The sequence below is a fragment of the Ornithorhynchus anatinus genome, chromosome 11, assembly GCF_004115215.2.
Source record: "Ornithorhynchus anatinus isolate Pmale09 chromosome 11, mOrnAna1.pri.v4, whole genome shotgun sequence".
NCBI classification, from domain to species: domain Eukaryota; kingdom Metazoa; phylum Chordata; class Mammalia; order Monotremata; family Ornithorhynchidae; genus Ornithorhynchus; species Ornithorhynchus anatinus.
Window position 1 is genome coordinate 41,067,017 of NC_041738.1, and position 22,039 is coordinate 41,089,055.

Here is a 22,039-nt window from a genome sequence, read left to right on the forward strand (position 1 = left end):
GGGAGGAACGGCCCCGTCCCCTCATGCGCATGCGCGGCCTGTCCGGGGGGGAGAGGGAGGAGCGGCCACGCCCTCAGGGCGCATGCGCGGCCGGTTCCGGGGGGAGAGGGAGGAGCGGCCACGCCCCCTCAAGCGCATGCGCGGCCGGTCCTGGGGGGGGCAGAGGGAGGAGCGGCCCCGCCCCCTCGGGCGGGCGGAAGGCGCATGCGCGGCCGGTCCTGGCCAAGGGAGGGAGGGAATCGGTGGGTGAGGATGGGCAGCAGCTCGCTGTCGGAGGATTACCGGCTGTGCCTGGAGCGGGAGCGCCGCCGGGGCCGCGTCGGGGTCTGCGCCGACCCCACGCTGCGGGCCGTGCTCTGGCAGATCCTGGTGGAGGACTTCGACCTGCACGGGGTGCTGCAGGATGACGCCCTGGCCCTCTTCACCGACGGGCTGTGGGGCCGGCGGGACCTGGCCCCCGCCCTGAGGAGCCTGGCCAGGGCCTTCGAGGTCCTGGAGCTGGCCGCCCTCAACCTTTACCTCTTCCCCTGGAGGAAGGAGTTCAACACCATCAAGGTGCGACGGGGGGGTGGGGGGGGCGGCCCAACGGGGGTTTGCGTGCACCGCACTGTGCTAAGCGCTGGGGGAGATGCAGGGGCATCGGGAGGTCAGAGAAGTGACTGGCCCACCGTCCCCCAGCTGTCAGTCGGGATTCGAACCCATGATCCCCCCAGCTCTCGCCACTGAGCCACGCTGCTTCTCCCGGGGAAGCAGGGCCGGGCGGTTGTGCCGTCGGAGATGGGGAGGGATGGTGCTAAATAATAACCACGGTTTGGGGATCCCTTAAGCGCTTATTAGGCGCCAAGCACCGTTCTGAGCACTGGGTAGATACAAGGTAAACAGGCTGTCCCTCCTGGGGCTCCCCGTCTTAAGCCCCGCTTTCCAGATGGGGCAACTGAGGCACAGAGAAGCGAAGTGGCTTGCCCAGGGTCACGCAGCTGATCAGCGGCAGAGCCGGGATGAATGATAATGGTGATGATGGCACTTGTTAAGCGTTTACGATGTGCGGAGCACTGTTCTAAAGGCTGGGGAGATGGGATTGTCCCACATGGGGCTCCCAGGCTTCATCCCCATCTTAGAGATGAGGTCACTGAGGCACCGAGAAGTGAAGGGACTTCCCAAAGTCGCACAGCTGACAAGTGGCGGAGCCGGGATTCGAACCCATGACCTCTGACTCCCAAGCCCGGGCCCTTGCCACCGAGCCACGCTGCTTCTCTACAACTCGGTGCCCTTTCTCCCCTCCGGGTATGGGCTTCTGGGATGGAAGGTACTGTCCGAGCCACCCAGATTGGGGAGGGCTGGGCTTACTAGCAATTCCTGGCAACCGGTAGCCTAGGGCAGCTCCCCTCTTTCGATAGCCACCTGGAGGACCGGCGTTAGTCCGTGGCCAAAGTGGCATCGAGGGGCTACCATTAATCCACACTGTGTGTGAGGTGCTGGCCCGAGCATAGACACAGTTCTTGCATTAGGACAAGAAAACCGGTCCTTGGTGCAAATTCACATACTGATCTACTCCTGCTTTTTCTCTTCCTTCTCCTCCTGTTTCTCTTCCTTCTCCTTCTTTCTTTTCCTCCTTCACCTTTCTCCTCCTCCTCCTCTGTTGTTTAGTAACTGAACCTTTCCTTCCACCCTGCTGGCAGGCAAGCCAGTGCGCTTCAGAAAAGAGCCCCCCCCCCCCCCCCACCTCAGTGGGTTTCGGATCCCAGTTTGAGCGATTTGTTAGGAATGGGGAAAGGGAGGAGTGGGATGAAAGGGCCGGGGACCCCATGACTTAGACCGTGAGGAGCTCGGTGTACTCCGAAGGTGGTGAGGGAGTGATGTTCCCTGGGGCTGTGTGGGAGAGGAATAGCTCATTGCTATGGCAACAGGGTTTCTTCGGATGGAAAGTACAGCTGGGAAACCGGCTTGGCTCGGTAGTGACCTCTGCAGCGTGGTCCACCCTCGCCTTCCTTGGGAATCGAACCCCGGGGGATCGGGCCGGTGGGCGGCGACTCCAGACGGGCGGATAGCTAGAGCCCTCCCCACCTCTCCCCTCTCCCCAAGCCCCCCAGACCGGGCCTAACGACGGGGCTGCTTTGGTTGCAGATGTTCTCGGGGGGCTACGTGCACTCCCTGAAGGCGGTGCTGTCGGAGGACCTCATCACCAAGAGCTTCCAGAAGATGGGCTACATCCGGAGAGACGACCACCATTTGGTGGTGGCCTCTCTGCCCGTGGACTACGAGCTGATTCAAGTGGCTCTGGGCTGCTTTGCCCTAAGGCTGGAGTGCGAGATCTTGGGGGAGATCCTGACCAAGCTGGGCACCAGCCTGGTGTCGGCCGAAGAGCTGATCCAGGAGCGGCGAGCCAGCGTCGACGTAGACTCGTGCGTGGACAAGCTGCAGCGGCGACTGGCCCGGGGGCGGGGCGGGGACCCGTCCCCCGGGAGCTCGGCCGCCTACCCGCCTGGCATCGACCTGTACCGGGACGCGCTGGTGAGAGAGAGCCCCACCGAGGCGGCCTCGTACGGCGACCTGGCCGGCCTCGAACCCTCTCCCGCGGAACTGCCTTACCGACCCCCGCTCTGGGAGCAGAGTTCCAAACTGTGGGCCGCCGACCCCCCGGCCTCCAGCTCCCGGGAGATGCGGGGTAACGGGACAAGCTGGGAACCCGCGAGCGGGGACGAGCCGAGCCCGGAGAACCTGGCCTACGGGGACTTCGAGGATCCCGACGCCGAGACGGCCACCTTTTCCTTCATCTCCTTGCGGAGGGAGCTGATCCGGACCGGTGACCTCAGGGCCGCAGACTATCTGGGCGCCGAGGACTGTGGGCCGGACCCGGGGCGGGCCAAGGCCGGCGGGGGCTACGAGCCCGCCGAAAGAGCCGGGGGGCTCCCCGCTTCTCCTTACGAGGTTGGGGCCGAGCCCCAGAGGTACCAGCTCCACGGCTGCCTGCCCCAGGGTTCCCTGCCCGCCTTCTGCTGCGACACGTGCTGCCAGCTGCACGCCGGCGGCTGTGACGCCATCAAGAGCTGCCGCCTGGGCCATCTGGTGCAGGAGCTTCAGAGCGAGAGGCAGCAGCGCCTCTGGCTACAGAGGACGGAGGTGGACTCCATGCTCTTCGAGGGGTTTCCCAGGGCCGGGGCCCGGCCCTAGGAGGGGGCGGCCGTCCCGGCCTCGAGGCCCGGACGGCGGCGGGGACGGCGCTTAAATGAGCGTTCTCCCCCGGCTGGGGGAGCGGGGCCCTCCACCTGCTCGTTAGGGGAGCGGTGGGGGCTGACCGCCTTCCTGGTTGGACCCGAGCCCTTCCCCGTGACCCTCAGCCCTCATCCCTGTAACACGACCAGACGAGGGGCAGAACCAGACGAGGGAAAAGCGAGGGGCGCCGAAGCCGTCGGTACGAGGCTGGGTGGTTCACCGGTGTGGGAGTGCATCCGAGCCCTTGCGCGTTTGAGCCCCTTCTAGCTCGGCTTCTCTGTACAGCCAAGCCCTTCTCCTCCTCATCCCTTCCAGAGACATTCTTTTCCCGAAGCTGGGGCCTGCGGACAGAGTATCTATCCGTCGATCAGTGGTATTTATCGAGTGCTTACTGTGTGCATGGGGGAAGAAGACAATAGACTTGGTAGACGTGACCCTGCCTCCGGAAGCATAAAATCTTATGGACTCCCCCGCCAAGATACCTGTGTGGGGGCGAAGCCTCCCAAGGGTGGGGCCATTTACTGTCTTACACTTCCATCACTTAGTGGAAAGAGCACAGGCCTGGGAGTCAGAGGACCTGAGTTCTGATCCTGGCTCCAACCCCTGCCGCTGTGTGACCCTGGGCAACTTCTGTTTCCTCATCCGTAAAATGGGGGACTAAATCCTCCTCCTTCCCGAATCACTGAGCCTCATGTGACACAGGGTCTCTGTGTCCAAACCGATTTTCCTGTATCTACTCCAGCACTTAGTGCTGGCACATAGTAAGCACTTGACGAGTGCCACTCAAAAAAAAAAGGTATAGGCTTCCTTGGCTCAGGGCAAGAAGCAGTTTCTAGCCCACCGGGCCTGTTGAAGTGAGGGAAGGAGGAGGATTGTGGGTGCGTTCGTATTTTTTCCACCGCCCTCAAGTTGTGACTTTTGCCATTCTTTTTGTTGTATCAGTCTTGCGGCCTCACCACCTGTGTCTAGGCAGCAGCGGGTCTAAAGTATGTGATATTCTCTCTGCCTTCTGCTGCCGGGCACGTGCCGGTGCCACTCGGGGGAGAGGGTTGGTTCGACCGAGGGCTCCCCGTGTGGGCCGCAACGGTCTCTGAATTAAAGTGAGGTGTCCGTAACCGTGAAGGAGAGCCCCGGCCTTTTTTTGAACCGCATTTTCCCCGAAAACCTGCCTGCTCAGGGGCTGCGATTCAGCCCCACACGCTCCATCACCGCAGCGCTCCCCGCTCTAGTTGTGCTCTGTAACACGGCTCGGGGCGGGGTGGGGGGGCGGGCAGGGAGGCAAGATTGTTCCGTCTTATGGCCGACGGGGCTCAGAAGGCGGCAGGGACCAGGTCCCCCACCCTCCCCACTTTGACTTGTTTTACCCTGTCGCCTTCAGCTGCTCGAACCACAGTGCGACCGTGTAAAGCCCAGACCGGTCCCTCCGCAACTTGGCGGCGAGGGGACAGGCCGGTTAGGGATGGGCCCAGAGTGATCTGTGGGACTGATTGAGGCAGCCGGTCTCAATCTGATTGATTGAGATTGAGGGGAGCAGGCCCAGTTTAACACCTCAAGAAAGCTCTTTGCTCTCTCGCTTTAAAAGATGTTTTACTAGCTGAAGCTGTATTCAATAGCCAAGTGAGATTTCAACGGGCAAGGATGAAACCCTACCCTACGCCACGAGGGGTGGGAAATTTGATTTCTTTGGAATCCTTTGACAACTCTATTATGGCAGCTAGTGCTTCCTGGGCATTTTCTGTCCAGCCAGCCAGAGGATTGGATTCTACAGCAGGGAGAAGCCAGCAGCCTGCTGCCCTACCCTGGCAGGGGGTCTGTTAGGTTGAAAGTCACACCAGGGACCGGGGCCGATCTGACCCTCCCGACCCTCCGGTACCAGGCACCATCTCTCCTCTGAAAGGCAGCGGGGGGGGGGTCCTACTAAAGCAATCAACAGGAGGGCTGCCACTGGAGGGTAGCGGGGAAGGAGGGATTTCTGAACTGCCAGACAGGTCACTGTTAAAAGTGGAATGCAGCAAGCCTGGGCTTTCCTCCATTCTGGGACTCTTTCTTCTCTCCCTTGACACATGATGAAGGAAATAGGTAGCTCTGTGTGCCTCTTTCCGCTGCCCCAACCGCGTTCCGAGGAGAGAAGATTGGGGGAAGACTGCTGGGAGAGTCATTCCGGGCCCATACCAGAGCGGCCGTGGAGGGGAGACCCGGGGCGAGTTGGATGTGCGACCCAAGGCTCGTCTCAGAGACGGACGGAGAACAAGCGCCAGCCTCACGCCCAGGGGCTGGAATGGGTCCCACAACCCCCAGAATGGGATCCATAGGATCTCTCCAAGTAGCCTCCATGTCTATACCTCTGCCAAAGCTACCAGTAGGAAGTAGGAGGCTCCGGGCCCAGCCCGGGGAGCGAGCGGCAGAGATGAGGTCCTCCGTCAACCAATCCGGGCTCTGCCAGAACACGGCGGTGAAGACCCGGGCCCCTCACAGAGACCCCCCCGATGGGGCTTCTTTCCCTTAGAAGCTGAAGGCTGTTGCTTTCGCTGCCTCAGAGCATCTGCTCTTCTCCATCGTTCTCCTCCTACTCTGCCTCATCTCTCCATCAGCGGCTGTTGCCCTGCCCCCTTTCCTGCGGCTCTTCCTCTCCTCCGAAACGCCCCCCTGCCGCTGCCGCTAATGAACACGCCAAAAGCAAGGTGGAAAAGGCCCCCGAACTGGGCGATAAGGGCAAAAACCTTTTGAAAACTTTACTTGATAAGACAGTTGTTTTCCTTTACATGTGCGGTCTCTTCTCTCCGTCTCCTGGACGGTGGCGACGGCGGCTGTCTCCGGCCACCTCTAGCGAGCAGTTAATAGCCGTTCACCTTTACGGTCCCTCACGGAGCAGCGGAGGCCTTGCTTTCACAGTCAGTGAGTTGACCCAAACAGGAGATCTGGAAAACTCAGCTCTGGCCTGGGAAGGGGTCTGGAGACGGTTGATGCTAGGCTTCAGGGCTCTGCTTCAGAGTGGTTGAGCAATTTCCTTGGTCGGGAATTCCCCCTTTACCCACGAGGCCTGGCCAGACCTGGGCCAGACGAGGGGAGGAACCACAGCAAGAAGGGCTGGGTTTGGTTCAGATCTGCCACGCTCCACCTCACCGGCAACGAGGGTGACGCGGCCCCGCTCTGGGTGGGGGGAAACCCCGGTCCTCTCTCCCCATCCCGGCCTCGGGGCTAAATACGCACCACGGTGGCCAGGGAGGGAGAATCCAGGGGTTAGCGATTCACACCACAGAAGGGGACCTTTCTACTTTAGGTTCCTAAGGCAACCAACAGTGACTAATCTTCCCAACAGTTCTCTGCAGTTTGGGACTCCCTCGCTTCGACGGAGATGATCCTGTAACGCCACTTCGGCCTGAAACGAGGAAATTCACTGAATTTAGAAAGTGGGGCCGGACAGAACAGGGATAGATGCCTTGCCCTCCTTGCCCTCGATTCTGGCCGGAGGCTTCCACGGACCAAAGGAGATTCCTCAAACTGGCCCAGCTGGCTCTTAGGAGAGGTGGAGTCCAGCCTGTCCTCTCCTCCTTACACCTAGGGGCCTCAGAAAAAGCGACTTCTTACCAGATGATCTGTCCAGCTTCAGGGTTTGCTGCGCTTGCTCTGCGTCTCAGCCCCGGTGACGGCAGTGGTGGTGGGGGCGGCGGGAGCGGCCCGCTTGTTTCGGTGGTGGGGGAAGGTGGGCATGAGCTCCGGTTCACAGGCTGCAGGGAGAGAGGGGGCTACCTCAGCACAAACCAGGGGCAGAGGGAAGGGCAGTCCGCTCCGAGTGCTCTGGAGAAGCCGGGCAGGTTTTCACACCACCAAACTCGAGCTTTGGTGATGTGTGGCCTCTTAGACACCCTGACCAGAGGGACCAAAGCCCTGCTTCCCACTCGGGCTTGGGATGTCACCAGACGGAAAGGAGCGCTGGGAGATGCCGACCGGCAAGGAAGGGGCACTTACGCAAGGGCTTTTCTTTGAAGTAAGAGCTTTCCAAACAGTCCCCCGCTGTGGCTCTGAGAAGAGAAAACACCAACCTGACACAGGGGAAACGGGTCCTTCCACCGCAATGACCCTTCCGATCAGGAAATGGAACAACTTTCAGCCCATTTCAAGAAAGCCAGCAGGACCAGGGCAGGGCAAGGAATTAGGGGAAAACATCCTTTAAGCTTTGCAGGAATGGAGCGGGAAGCGGATCAGAATGGGGGCACCTTAACCTAAAACCAGTAAAGGGAAGTAGGCAGATATGGACCAAGAATGGCACTGGGAAAGGTCTAACCCGGCTGAGGCCTGGAGTCCTCTGTGGGAACAACGGTTCGCGGGGCTCGAGGGGACAAACATCCTAGGACAAGTAGTGGTCAGTGAGCCTCTCGGAACTCTATCTTGGGTTATTTGTTAAGCACTACCAAGTGCTAAGCTCTGTACTAAGCACTGGCAGTAGATACAAGATCATCATCAAGTCAGACAGTCCCTGTCCCACATGGAGCTCACGGTCTAAACCGAGAGAGAACAAAACAACTTCTCCCCAAAGACATCCGTGGGCAGTTGAAGGGCCAGTGCCAGCCCACTGAGTTGCATAAGGAAGTGAATCCAACAGTTGTTTCCGGTCAGTGGAACAACTGGCTCAGGCCAATTTGCCTGCCAGCCCGAAGGTTAAAGATTAAGGTTAAAGAAGGGGTGGTGCTCTAGGCCAGGCTGGAGGAAAGGCGTTGAGGTCAGAAAGACCCTGGAGACTCCTCGCAACCCCAACCCACCCGGACCCACGGTCCCCCACCCCCGCGGCCGCTCCGCACCTTTTCTTTGGGTCGTACATGAAGAGGAAGTTGAGAAGGCGGAGCCCGGCCTCCGACAGCCACGGGAACTTGTGCTTGAGGTTGTTGTACGGCTGCTTCCTCAGGCTGTACTGGTTGACCAGGGGCAGCTTGGAGAAGCCCTACGGGGACAGGTGAGGGGCCCGGGCCACTCAGCGAGGTGAGCCCGAGGCCGCTGCCGGGGACCGGTCCCCGAGGCGGGCACTCACCGGCCAGATGGTCTCGTTCGGCGTCCCGAGGAGCTGCACGATCAGATCGATCTGGTGAATCTCCGAACTGCCCGGGAGGAGGGGCTTGTGTGCCAGCAGCTCTGCCAGGATGCAGCCCACGGCCCTCGGGAGGGAGAGGGGCAGTGAGCGGGAAGCGCTCTCTCTGCCCAGGCTGCGGTGTTTGGAGGTGCTCTCCCCTCTTCCCCACCCCGGCTCTGACAGCCCCCTGCTCCCTCCGCAGAGGCTTTCCGAACGGTTCGGAATCAGGCCCGAACTTAGGACTCTTGGAAGAGGGTCGACATGCCCTCTCTCCTCCCAACAGCCACCGGCCAGTTCTCCTTCCCAAGCAATCCGCCCCGCCCAGAAACACGTTGCTGGTGGCAGTGTTTGTTTTCTCACCACATGTCAATGCTGGTGGTCTGGGTTGAAGTTCCCAAAAGTAGTTCAGGAGCCCGGTACCTGCACAGTGAATGCAAAGAGAGGACAGGCCCAAGCTGCCATTTCTGTCCAGGCTGCAATTTATAGGTTTCACCCGATCTTTTTCTTCACTGCTTAGAGCTAGCGGATGATCCAGAAAATATCCCCTCTCTGGCTCTACCCATTCGCTCTTTGTAGAAAGGCAAAGGTAAGAAGAAATTTACCCCAATTAAGCCCTTTTACAGACTGTTTTTCTTCTGGCTCAGTGTAAGTGGAAAGCATCCTCAAAGACCCAGCCTTTACCTGTTTCTGTGAACTTCCACGACCCCGCCCTTCCCCGAGGCTGGGCTTTTCCTTACTTTCCTGTCTGCATCTCGAATCCCCATCCAACAGCCTGGAGAAGCATCCGCTCCACTATTTCGGTTGCTACTTCTTTAAGATAACATTCAATTCAAAGGTTCCTTTTCCAGATTTGCTTTGCCTTTGGGATGTTACCCTGGTGACTGGCCCTTATTAGCAGGCATGCATGCAAATCACCAGCCGGGCTGGTAATCTCTTTTTATTGGCAATGATTTCTCATTTCTGGTTCCTCCAAAGATTCTGGCTCAGTTGTCATCAGCTGGCCCCGGCTTGGGGGGATACTCACCACAGGGTCACCACTTTGGGAGTCATTGGCTTAACCGGGACTCCGTAGGCACGAGCCAGCCCAAAATCCGCTACAAGAGAGATGTAGCAGAAAGGGATGAGGGACCCATTTTTGCCTTGCCTCCTCCCCTTCTCTGTTTCTCTCTCTCTCACACACGCAAATATTTTACCCTGCTCTATCTCTCATATATTTTGCCCTGCTCCCTCTCTCACACATTTTGCCCTGCTCTTTCACAACACACACACACACACACACACACACACACACACACACTCATTTTGCCCTGCTGTCTCCCTCTCTCTTACAAACTTTGACCTGATTTCTCTCTCCCATTTCCCCTACTCTCTCTTTCACAACACACAGACACACACATTTTACCCTGCTCTCTCTCCCACCACACACACAATTTTTGCCCTGCTTTATCCCTCTCTCTCTCACAAACACACATAAAATTTTTTGCTCTGCTCTCTCCCTCTCTCTCACGTACATATTTTTGCCCTTCTCTCTCTCTGAGCTGCAGGCATGGTGAAACACTTACCTGTCTTGACGCAGCCCTTATCTGTCATGAGCAGATTGGAGACTTTTAGATCCCTGTTATTACAAGAGAGAACAATTATGAAATTGAGGATGGATTAAATCATGGTCTCCAAGATACTACCAAAGCTTTGCAGATTCTGAACTGCCCACGAACCTAAGCGGAGGAAGTGAAAGTGACTTCTGTTAACAAACCACATCTGTTCATCTCTCCAAATTGTCAACTGCTGACAACAGGATAGACAGGCCGGAGCACGAAAGGGGGATGGGGTGTTCACCTCTCTAATCTTTATTCATTCATTCAATAGTATTTATCTCCAATCGCCCCCTCCCCAGAACATCCATTCATTCAATCGTATTTATTAAGCGCTTACTGTGTGCAGGGCACTGTACTAAGCACTTGGGAAAGTACAATACAACAATAAACAGTGTCAATCCCTGCCCACAACGAGCTCACAGTCTAAAACACCCACTTCTCTTTCCCACAGGCCTCAGACTCTTCCACTTTTCACCTGTGAATAATGAAGTTCTTGTGGAGGTATTGAAGACCTTTGAGAACCTGTAAAATGATACACTTCACCTGCACAGAGGGACAGAAAAGCATTCAGTTAGCAATGAATACATCTTTCATTTTGTCCACCCCATTCCAAAGCTGCTTTTTAATGTCTGACCTAATAGTCCAAAGTCACAGTGGTGACCTTCACAACCACCTTAAGAGCCCTCAGATGACCAAAGCAATAGCAAGCCCTGTGAGGCCGAGCAGTGATGGGGAATAAAAGGGCAAGTCAGCAGGCCACAGAATGCAAATGGTGGGTGAAGACACACGGTTTGGACCCTAACCCAACTTTCACGTTACAGCTGATGACACCACCACAACCCTGGCATTATCCTTGACCCCTTTCCAACCCTGAATTCAATCTGTGCCACATCCTGTCCATTCTTCCTTCACAACATCTCCAGGGCCTGCCCGTTCCTCTCCCTCCAAACTGCCATCACGCTGGTCCAGGCACTTGTCAGATCTCAGGTTAACTACTGCCTCAGCCTCCCCCCACTGATCTCCCAGCCTCCGCTCTCTCCCCTCTCCGGTTCATTGTTCACTCCGCTGCCCAGATCATTTTTCTAAAATGTTATTCTGTACACATCTCTCTACTCCTCAAAATCATCCAATCATTGCCTGTTCCTCTCAGCATGAAGTAGAAACTCCTGGTAATCATCTCTGAGGCACTCCATCAGTTCTCTTTTCCCAACTTATCCATTCTTCATTCCACTCAAATCAAGCTACTCAATGCGCCTGTCTCGTCTCCCCCACCGCCGAACGCTTCCTCCCTCCCCCACTCCTTTCTGGAGTTCCCTCCCCCTTCACATCTAACAGACCACTGCCCTCATCTTCAAAGCCTTTCTGAAATGATATCTCCTCCAGGAGGCTCTCCCTGATTAATCTCTCATCTCTCCAACGGCCCCTTCAGCACTTCCAGGTCGCCTAAGTCCTTGGATACTCACCCACCCTTGTAGCTCTTACGTACCTATCTTAGCACCCCATTACTTCCTCCTATCTCTAATTTTATTTGTGCCTACCCTCCTTCCTAGATTGTAAGCTCCTTGGGGATAGGGATCACGTCTACTAACCAAACTGCATGCTCCCAAGTGTTAATGACCAATCGTATTTATTGCACGCTTACCGTATACTAGCACTTGGGAGAGTAATATGGGAGAATGGTGGGTGTGTTTCCTACCCACAGGAGCTTATAGTCTAAAGGGATTAATATACAGCGCTCCATAAAGAGGTGCTCGGTAGATCCAGAAAAATCAGCAAGCTTGTCCATTCAAATTGGCATTCTTCGAGCCCCTCAGGAAAATATACTGTACTCTCCCAAACGCTTAGTACAGTGCTCTGCACAGAGTAAATGTTCAATAAATATGACTGACTGACTAGACACACGAGTCTGAAGATTAGTCCCCGACACCGAGAGGCAAAGCGATTATGTCCCCTACCTGAGCCTCGGAGAAAGGTGTCTGCATGTTCTCCAGCAGGCTTGCGAGGTCCTGTTCACAGTAACCCATCACCAGGAAGATGCTGGAGGAGAAACAGATGGGAAGCTGCTGCCCTTTGCAGCCTCCAGGTTATTTCAAGCTCCTCCCAGACACCCAGCATGTCTAGGGGGAAAGGAGTTTGCAAAAGGGACAGTGCTCAGACCACAGAAAGGTAGGTCCGTGAAGCAAATGGGAAGCTGGAGGGATGGAGAGGAAAAATGGGATGGAAAGAAAGGGAGTCGGGGGAATCGCCGGGGGTGGGGTCATTACCTTTCTAGGTGGTTTCCCACCACCACCTCTTTCAGCTCCACGATGTTGGGATGTCGAAGCCTTAGGAGCAGAGTGATCTCGCGCAGACTGCTGATGGGGATGCCTGCCATCAGGAAACACAGGAGCCAGAGATGGTCAGGTGCCAGAGGTTGATCAGAATGTCTCGCTCAGGCCTCTCCTGAGGGCTGGGCTTTTGCCCCCAGCTGTTCCCGAGACCGGCGGGCCCAACTGCCCAGGGCCCGAGGGAGGCGGGATGATGTAATGGAAAGAGCAAGGAGCTGGGAGTCAGGCGAACCGGGTTCTAGTCCCAGTCCCACCACTTGTCCCTTGGGCAAATCACTTAAATTCTCTGTGCCTGTTTTCTTATCTGTACAAGGGGGACAGAATGTCAGCTTCCCCCTTCCCTCTTAGACTGTGAGCCCCTAAATAATAATTATAATAATTATGGTATTTGTTAAGCGCTTACTATGTGCCAACCAGTGTTCTAAGCGTTGGGGTAATAATAATAATAATAGTAATAATGTTGGTATTCGTTAAGCACTTACTATGGGCCAAGCACTGTTCTAAGTGCTAGGGTAGATACAAGGTAATCAGGTTGTCCCACGTAGGGCTCACAGTCTTTATCCCCATTTTACAGATGAGGTAACTGAGGCACAGAGAAATTAAGTGACTTGCCCAAGGTCACACAGCTGACAGGTGGCAGAGCGCGGATTAGAACTCGTGACCTCTGACTCCCAAGCTCGGGCTCTTTCTACTAAGCCATGCTGCTTCTCTAAATGAGCAGGGATGGTGGGAGATCCAATTATCTTGTATCTACCCCAACGTGTACCCATGGGGTTTGGCCCATAGTAAATGTTTAACAAATGCCAGCATTATTATGAGATCCCTAGGCCCCATTTCCTGAAGAAATGTGTCTTCTTTCCAGTCCTCATCTCCAGAGATCCAGTACGGATTCGGTCAACCCACACTCCCTCAAGGCTGTTCAGTAACCGGCCAGCAGGTTCCCCGGTCTGACACACTTCATTTCCCGAAGTTGGGGACTTTTTTAAGGTCCAGTCGAGATGCGAGGCAGCCACTCTCCCCACCTCACCATCCTTTTCCTTGTCCATCCGCACTTTCTTCAGCGCCACGATCTCATCCGTTTGAGTGTCTCGGGCCCGATCTGAAATGGCAACATACCTTAGTCCGGAACCAACCGGTCATTCCAACATTACTGCCCCTTAGGACTGGAAGTGTATTTTCTTTTCCTGGCTGACCGGCAGAGCCTTAAAATGTTTCCGGTTGCCCTCACTGAGAGAGGCATCAGGAGAGTTACTCTAATTACTCCCCAGACCATTCTGCCAGGTTCCAAATCTAATCCCTAGCAGTAATATCTTATCCCATTTTAGCCTTCCATCACCAAGTCTATGGCAGGGTGGAGGGGAATTCAAGCCTCTTGGACAAATGCAAGCCCCGTTACTTACACACAATACCATAAGTGCCTTCCCCAATCCGATTCAGCTTCTCGAACTCCTTCACACTCCGACATTGTCCCAACTGAAATCAGAGAGATGTGCCAGGCCTTCCACCGAGGAATTCTTAACCCCTCCTCTCCTCCAAACCTTGTAAACAATCTGTGACCCATTTCCCCCCAACTTGGAATTACTCATTGTTGATAGTTTGACATCTGCCTGCCTTGCCTTCTCTGTTGGACTGTAAACTCTTAGAGGTAGGGATCCGGTGTCTTTTGTCTTCACACATACCTCAAGTGCCTATTACAGTAGGGCAACCTCGGAAATTCAGTTAGTGCAGTACATTGACGGATAACTTACACACCTGACGCAAATTGCACCGAGGAGCTCTCTTGGGTCAAGTCTCACTTGCCTGATAACCCACCTCTTAGTAAGGGGAAGTCACATGGCTGCATTTTGGCCTAGACTGAGGTAGCAGGGCAGTGTGGCCAGGGGATGGAGGGACTGATGTGGAGGCAGGATGGCCGAGCCAAAGTTCAGGAGTCATCGGTGGCTCTTTGGAAATGAATGAAGGCTCTGGGCTCTCCAGTGACCGGCTGCTGGCTGGATTTGCCCCATTCACAACAAGCGGCCCTTCCAGGTTGGATCCCCGATCTCAAATCGGGTCTACTCCCCTACTCCTTGCCATTCTTCATTCAGTCGGATGTATTGAGCGCTTACTCTGTGCCGGGCACTGTAATGCAAGAGGTGGGGTCAAGCTTGGAGGATTGGCGATCGAACCCTGGATGGAGGAAGGCATGGAATGACAAGGGGCCATTCCCATGTGCATCATTCCTCTTTCCCCAGGTGCTCGGGTCCCGTGGTACTTGAAATTCTGCCGATCTTCAGATGTGGCTTCCAGAATCGGTTAACCTTTCGTTCGTTCATTCATATTTATTGAGCGCTTACTGTGTGGCGAGCACTACATTACGCGCTTGGAAAGTAAAATACAGCAATAGTCATGAACGAGAGGGGCTCCGGGAATCTATGCAATTTTTCATGGGGCTGTTTTCCTCCCAAGACTGAAGCCTACATTAGCCACATTATATCACTGTGCCCGGCAGTGCTCTGCGATCTTCCCAGGAGATGGTATCGCCCCCAAAAGAGACATATTGACCCAGATATCGCTGTAAATCGGTGGTGGTGAATCTCATGCCCAGGCCAGTAAATGCTCATTCTCACCGGTGCAGTGCTCTTTCTCGTTTATGCTGTCTTAAAATAGCTAATTCTCCCCCAAGCCAGCTTATCCAGTTTGGAACGGGGTGACAACTTTAACTTATACACTCCCCCACCTCGACCTCAGGGGCCTGCACCCCTTGGGGAAGTCTGGGTGTAACTTCAACCAGCAAGTCTTTGCCCCACGACCAAACCAGTCCTGTTTTCACCCACCCACCCGGTCCCCTGCCATATTCTCTATTCGTTCATTCATTCATTCATTCATTCAATAGCATAATGTGTGCGGAGTGCTGTACTAAGCGCTTGGGCGAACACAGTCCAACCATAAACAGACCCAGTCCCTGCCCACAATGAGTTTACAGTCTAGAGGACTCACTCATCCTGTGGAACCACATTTCAGCAACTTTGAAGAGAGTTTCCACATCCCCTATCCCCAAGCACCCACTCGTGTTTCCTTGGAGAGGACTCTCCCAAGCGCTTAGTACAGTGCTTTGCACACAGTAAGCGCAGTGTGGCTTAGTGGAAAGAGCACGGGTTTGGGAATCAGAGGACATGGGTCCTAATCCCAGTTTTGCCACTTGTCTGCTGTGTGACCTTGGGCAAGCCATTCCACTTCTCTACGTCTCAGTGATCTCGTCTGTAAAATGGGGATGAAGACTGGGAGCCCCACGTGGGACAACCTGATGACCTTCTATCTCCCCCAGCGCTTAGAATAGTGCTTAGCACAGAGTAAGGGTTAATGAATATTATAACGATCATTATTTTCAGTGCTCAGAAGAGTGCTTGGCACAGGGTAAGGGTTAATGAAGTCCATAACAATCATTATTTTCAGCGTTCAGAACAGTGCTTGGCACAGGGTAAGGCTTAACGAAGACCATAATGATCATTATTTTCAGCGCTTAGAAAAGTGCTTGGCACTGGGTAAGGGTTAACGAAGACCATAGTGATCATTATTTTCAGCGCCCAGAACAGTGCTTAGCACAGAGTACGGGCTTAACAAGTACGATCATTATTATAAACATAATAATAACGTTGGTATTTGTTAAGCGCTTCCTATGTGCAGAGCACTGTTCTAAGCGCTGGGGGGGGGGGGGTAGAAACAGAGAAGCAGCGTGGCTCAGTGGAAAGAGCCTGGGCTGGGAAGTCAGAGGTCATGGGTTCGAATCCCAACTCTGCCCCTTGTCAGCTGGGTGACTGTGGGCAAGTCACTCCACTTCTCTGTGCCTCAGTTCCCTCATCTGGAAAATGGGGATTAACTGGGAGCCTCCCATGGGACAACCTGATGACCCCGTATCTCCCCCAGCGCTTAGAACAGTGCTCTGCACATAGTAAGCGCTTAATACCAACATTATACAGGGTCACCAGGTTGTCCCAGGTGTCCCAGTTAATCCCCATTTTCCAGATGAGGTCACTGAGGCCCAGAGAAGTGGAGTGACTTGCCCAGAGTCACCCAGCTGACAAGTGGCAGGGTCGGGATTCGAACCCATGACCTCTGCCTCCCCAGCCCGGGCTCTTTTCATAAGAAGAGGTTCTGAGGAAACCTAAGAGGGGGAGGGGGCTGAGCGCTCTGGGCCGCAGGGGCCTCTGGGAGTTGTAGTTTCGAGTCGAGGGACCCCGCGGCGCCGAGAGATGACGTCGCGGCGCCGAGAGGTGACGTCACGGCGCCTCGGCGGCGGCGGAGGGCGGCCGCCGGGCGGGCCGAGGGGCGGGCGGAGAGGTAAAACGCACTTACTCTGTCCCGCGGGGGCACCGTGAAGAAGCCCTCCCGCCGGATGCACTTGAGGCGGATGGGCTCCGACTCCTGGTCGGGCTCCCCCATGGCGGGGCCCCGCCGCCTTCGCGCCGCCGGCCCGGCGCGCATGCGCAGAGGGAGGACCGGCCGCCCGCAGGCGCGCCCCCGCCCGGGGGGCGGGGCTAGGCCCGCCCTAGCAACGGTTGCCAAGGCCCACCGCCGACCGGCCACCGCACCAGAGATAACGTTGGCATTTGTTAAGCGCTTACTACGTGCGGAGCCCTGTTCTAAGCGCTGGGGGAGATACAGGGTCATCAGGTGGGCCCACGGGAGGCTCACAGTCTTCATCCCCATTTTACAGATGAGGTCACTGAGGCCCAGAGAAGGGAAGTGACTTGCCCACAGTCACCCAGCTGACAAGGGGCAGAGCCGGGATTCGAACCCATGACCTCTGACTCCCAAGCCCCGGCTCTTTGCACTGAGCCACGCTGCTTTATGCTAATCATAATAATGTCGGTATTTGTTAAGCGCTTACTATGTGCAGAGCACTGTTCTAAGCGCTGGGGGAGATACAGGGCCATCAGGTGGTCCCCCGTGAGGCTCAGAGTCTTCATCCCCATTTTCCAGATGAGGTCACTGAGGCCCAGAGAAGGGAAGTGACTTGCCCACAGTCACCCAGCTGACAAGGGGCAGAGCCGGGAGTCGAACCCATGACCTCTGACTCCCCAGCCCGGGCTCTTTCCACTGAGCCACGCTGCTTTATGCTATTTGGTAAGCGCTCATTATGCACCAGGGACTGTACTAAGCGCCGGGGTAGATGCAACCTAAGCAGGTTGGACACCGTTCATGTCCTACATGGTGGGGGAGGTCGCAGTCCGGCTCAGTGGCCGGAGCCCAGGCTTGGAGGTCAGAGGTCGTGGGCTCTAATCCCGCCCCCGCCACCTGTCAGCTCTGTGACTTTTGGGCAAGTCATTGTCTCTATCTGGTGCCGTACTGTCCATTCCAAGCGCTTAGTACAGTGCTCTGCACATAGCCCTCAACAAATACGATTGAATGAATGAATGAATTTCACTCCTCTGGGCCTCAGTGACCTCATCTGGAAAATGGGGAGGAAGACTGGGAGCCCCATGTGGGACAACCTGATGACCTTGTAGCTACCCCATTATTATTATTATTATTACCCCAGCACTTAGAACAGTGCTTGGCACGTACTAAGAGCTTAACAAATACCAGCATTATTATTAACTTCTCTGTGCCTTAGTTTCCTCATCTGCAAAATGGGGATGAAGACTGGGAGCCCCACGTGAGACAACCTGATCACCTTGTAGCTACCCCAGCGCTTAGAACAGTGCTTGGCACCCAGTAAGCGCATAACAAATACCATCATTATTAACTTCTCTGTGCCGTGGTTACCTCATCTGTAAAATGGGGTTGAAGACCGTGAGCCCCATGTGGGATAACTTGATGACCTTGTCTCTGCTCCAGCGTTTAGAACAGTGCTTGGCACGTAATAAGCGCTTAACAAATACCATTATTATTACTTATTATTATTATTAATCCCCATTTTACAGATGAGGGAACTGAGGCCCAGAGAAGTGAAGTGACTTGTCCAAGGTCCCACAGCGGACAAGTGGCGGAGAGGGGATTAGAGCCCAGGCCCTTGTGCCTCCCAGGCACCAACCCTATCCACTAGGCCACGTTGCTTCTCTATTAAATTTCGGGTAGGTGTGGCCATTAATGATAACGGAAGTAGAAACTGGCAGGAATTAAAGTTTTGGTTTGGTTTTTTCCCCCAAACCTGGTGCCCTCAGTGATGACAGAACGGGCCAAAGTGGAGTTGCGAGAGTTGTTTCTGAATCATGGTCTGGGGCCTCCCTCTCGATAGTACTAGGGAAGCAGAATGTCCTAGCGGGATGAGCATAAGCCTGGGAGTCAGAGGACCTGGGTTCTAATCCCACCTATGCCACATACCTGTTGTGTGACCTCGGTTAAGTCCCATAATTACTCTGTGCCTCAGTTCCCTCAAATGTAAAAAGGGGCTTCCGTACCCGTTCTTCCTATTTAGACTGCGTGTTCCATGTTGTGCAGGGACTGAGTGCAACATAACTGGTATTTACCCCGGCACTTGAGTGTTTGACACATAGTAAACATTTAAATGTTATAATAATTATTAATAGCAATAGCTACCAGTCAAAACTCCCCTGTGCTGCGCAGCAGCAGCATGGGACAGAGTCGAGGATGGGGCCTCAAGTTTACTGCGCGGAAGAAGACAGAAGATAACGGTAAACCACTTCTGTATTTTTAACAAGAAAACTCGATGGATACACTACCTGTCCACTTGCAGACGGAGGTGGGCGGAGACTACTTGACAGCGTAAGATAAGCACTAGTAATATTAGTAGGGCTAATAGCAATAAATAGTCCAGGACGTTGTTCCCCGTGAGGGCTGAGTAAATGCTAAGCACTTGGGAAGTAAAAGCAAATAGCACATTCAATCAACGGTATTTTTTGAGTGCTTACTGTGTGCATAACACTCATTAACACTTGACTGCCCCTTTTATTCACCAGCCCCCTCATCCCCACAGCACTTGTGTACCTATCTGTAATTTATTTTTTATTAATGTCCGTCCCCACCCCGTGGACTGTAAGCTCATTGTGGGCAGGGAATGGGTTCTCTGTTATACTGTACTCTCCCAAGCGCTTAGTACAGTGCTCTGTAATAATAATAATGTTGGTATTTGTTAAGCGCTTACTATGTGCCGAGCGCTGTTCTAAGCGCTGGGGTAGATACAGGGTCATCAGGGTGTCCCACGTGAGGCTCACAGTCTCCATTCCCATTTTACAGATGAGGGAACTGAGGCACAGAGAAGTGAAGTGACTCGCCCACAGTCACACAGCTGACAAGTGGCAGAGCCGGGATTAGAACCCGTGACCTCTGGATCCCGAACCCGTGCTCTTTCCACCGGGCCACACTGCAGAAAATACGATTGCTTGATTGATTACAGGACTTTCCCTCCAACGGGGGCTGGGGATCAGCAGAGCCAGAGCCAATCAGTCAATCATCTGTCATAGGGACTGACATGTTGCCACAGGTTTCGAGGGCAGTCTCCCCCCGCCTGGCACCTGTTGCGGGATTGAAGAGCCCCTTGATTCTCTCCCCTGCCGCTGCTGCCCAGCACGGGTGAGTTTTGGCTTGTAGGAGATGCCCTTCCACTCGCTAGCCACTGCCCAAGCTAGGAATGGAATGGCTAGACCTCTGCCTCACTTTCCCTCCCGTAGTCGAGACCGGTAGAGGACTGGGAGCTCTCCAGGTGTGACCCTGAGAGGGGACAGTGAACAGTATAGGTTAAAATCTAGTAGTTGATCATCTAATATATATTACGGCAAAGCTGCTGTAATAGATTGTAATCTTCTTGAGAGCTGGAATCATGTCTGCTTACTCTATGGTACTCTCCCAGGTGCTTAGTAGGGTGTTCTACTAGTAATAATAATAATATTGGTATTTTTAAGTGCTTACTTTGTGCTGAGCACCGTCCTAAGTGCTGGGGCAGATAGAAGATAATCGGGGTGAACAGATTAGAGAAGCAGCGTGGCTCAGTGGAAAGAGCCCAGGCTTTGGAGTCAGAGGTCATGGGTTCAAATCCCAGCTCGGCCACTTGTCAGCTGTGTGATTTTGGGCAAGTCACTTAACTTCTCGGTGCCTCAGTTCCCTCATCTGTAAAATAGGGATTAAGACTGTGAGCCCCACGTGGGACAACCTGATTCCCCTGTGTCTACCCCAGCGCTTAGAACAGTGCTCGGCACATAGTAAGCGTTTAACAAATACCAACATTATTATTATTATTATTAAGGTAAGGAACTCCAAAATCTAAGCTCCGCATCCAATGAGGGTTCATTAAATACCCCTGATTGTTTGCACTTAACCTCTCCCCTTTCTAAACAAGCCATTTTGTTTCCATTAAATGAGAAATGTTTTAATGCCAGGAATAATTCATTCATTCAGTTGTATTTATTGAGCACTTACTGTGTGCAGAGCACTGCACTAGGCGCTTGTACTTATGGTGTGTTCAGTGCCCAATCCCATGAGGGCATGTGTATATGGGTATATTTGTATATATATATGTTTTTAAGATAAGACCATTTCCATGAGTCAACCTCAAGCCTCCATGAGAAGTTATGTTTATTAGTGTAGGGACCGGATGTCCAAAAAAAAATCCTTCCCGAGTAACAATCCGTCTCCTCTTTCCATTTTCAAATCGGGTTGTAAAACCCTAAAGATTTTTGCTGAGCAGCAAGGGGTTACTCAGAAACATTTTCTGAAAGGGCATCTTGAACAGGGATGCAACCTAATGCATATTTTTAAAAAATAGAATCTTTCTTTGGAGGAGCTCACAGTACTTTTCACGTGTTCTATCTTTTATCTCCAATTTAGCTCTAAGAAGAGACGGGCAGGTAGCATGACTGCATTCCCATTATACAGCTGGAGATCTGCCAAGGAGTGAATATTTAATAACATATATATAAAGATATTTCCTTTGTTTAAGATTTTTTTCATGGTTTTTGGTAAGCGCTTACTTTGTGCCGTGCACTAAGTGCTGGGGTAGATACAAGCTAATCAGGATGGCCGCAGTCCCGGTCCCACATGGGGCTCTCAGTCTCAATCACCATTTTCAGGATGAGGTAACAGAGGCACAGAGAAGTGAAGTGACCTGCCCAAGGTCATAGAACAAAGTAGGGGAATCAGGATTAGAACCCAGGTCCTTCTGGCTCCCAGGCTGGTGCTCTATCCATGAGGCCACCCTGCTTCTCAAATTGGATATTTGTTTTAGGGAAGCAGCGTGGCTTAGTGGAAAGAACCCGGGCTTGGGAGTCAGCGGTCATGGGTTCGAATCCCCGCTCTGCCACTTGTCAGCTGTGTGACCGTGGACAAGTCACTTCTCTGGGCCTCAGTTACCTCATCTGTAAAATGGGGATTAATTGTGAGCCTCACGTGGGACAACCTGATTACCTTGTATCTACCCCAGCGCTTAGAACAGTGCTCTGCACATAGTAAGCGCTTAACAAATACCAACATTATTATTATTATTTTAAGTGAGCTCACCATGTGCAAATTGGGAGTCTAAGTGACAGGAATGCAAATGATAGGAATTCATTTAAAATGGAACAGAAAGGCATTAGTTCAGAGTGCTCTCATCTTCCCAAATCAGAGAAGGGAGAATTCATATTTTTTATGCTGGCAAATCTTTAGAAACCAAAACCCTAAAAATATATGGGCATAGTGGATAGAGCGCGGGCCCGGGAGTCAGAAGGTCATGGGTTCTAATCCCGGCTCCCCCACTTGTCTGCTCTGTGACCTCGGGCAAGTCATTTTACTTCTCCGTGCCTCAGTTACCTCATCTGTAAAATGAGGATTGAGACTCTGAGCCCCACGAGGGGTAGGGCAGCATGGCTTAGTGGAAAGAGCCCGGGCTTGGGAGTCACGGGTCGTGGGTTCTAATCCCAGCT

At 53.8% G+C, this 22,039-nt stretch overlaps 2 protein-coding genes across 3 annotated transcripts; one reads left to right on the top strand and one right to left on the bottom strand.

Annotated features, from left to right (window-relative positions):
- The first annotated feature begins 212 nt into the window (after positions 1-212).
- SPATA2L (spermatogenesis associated 2 like) lies at positions 213-3,827 on the top strand. Its single transcript, XM_029074586.2, has 2 exons — positions 213-555; positions 2,125-3,827. Exons 1-2 carry the CDS (start codon positions 253-255, stop codon positions 3,169-3,171), a joined length of 1,350 nt encoding a protein of 449 aa, XP_028930419.1. The 5' UTR covers positions 213-252; the 3' UTR covers positions 3,172-3,827.
- A 2,063-nt stretch (positions 3,828-5,890) lies between these two features.
- On the bottom strand, positions 5,891-16,663 carry CDK10 (cyclin dependent kinase 10). 2 transcript variants are annotated; one of them, XM_029075838.2, is made up of 14 exons: positions 16,536-16,663; positions 13,601-13,673; positions 13,228-13,299; positions 12,138-12,240; positions 11,829-11,910; positions 10,349-10,416; positions 9,841-9,893; positions 9,303-9,372; positions 8,639-8,698; positions 8,240-8,363; positions 8,013-8,152; positions 7,183-7,235; positions 6,802-6,941; positions 5,891-6,592 (listed from the first exon to the last, which is right to left on the bottom strand). In XM_029075838.2, the coding sequence occupies exons 1-13, from the start codon at positions 16,620-16,622 to the stop codon at positions 6,820-6,822; spliced, it is 1,107 nt and encodes a 368-aa protein (XP_028931671.1). In that variant the 5' UTR covers positions 16,623-16,663; the 3' UTR covers positions 5,891-6,592; positions 6,802-6,819. The 2 variants fall into 2 exon arrangements, with proteins under 2 accessions (XP_028931671.1, XP_028931672.1); XM_029075839.2 differs by lacking the exon at positions 13,601-13,673 and having other exon boundaries at positions 16,536-16,616.
- Positions 16,664-22,039: the final 5,376 nt, after the last annotated feature.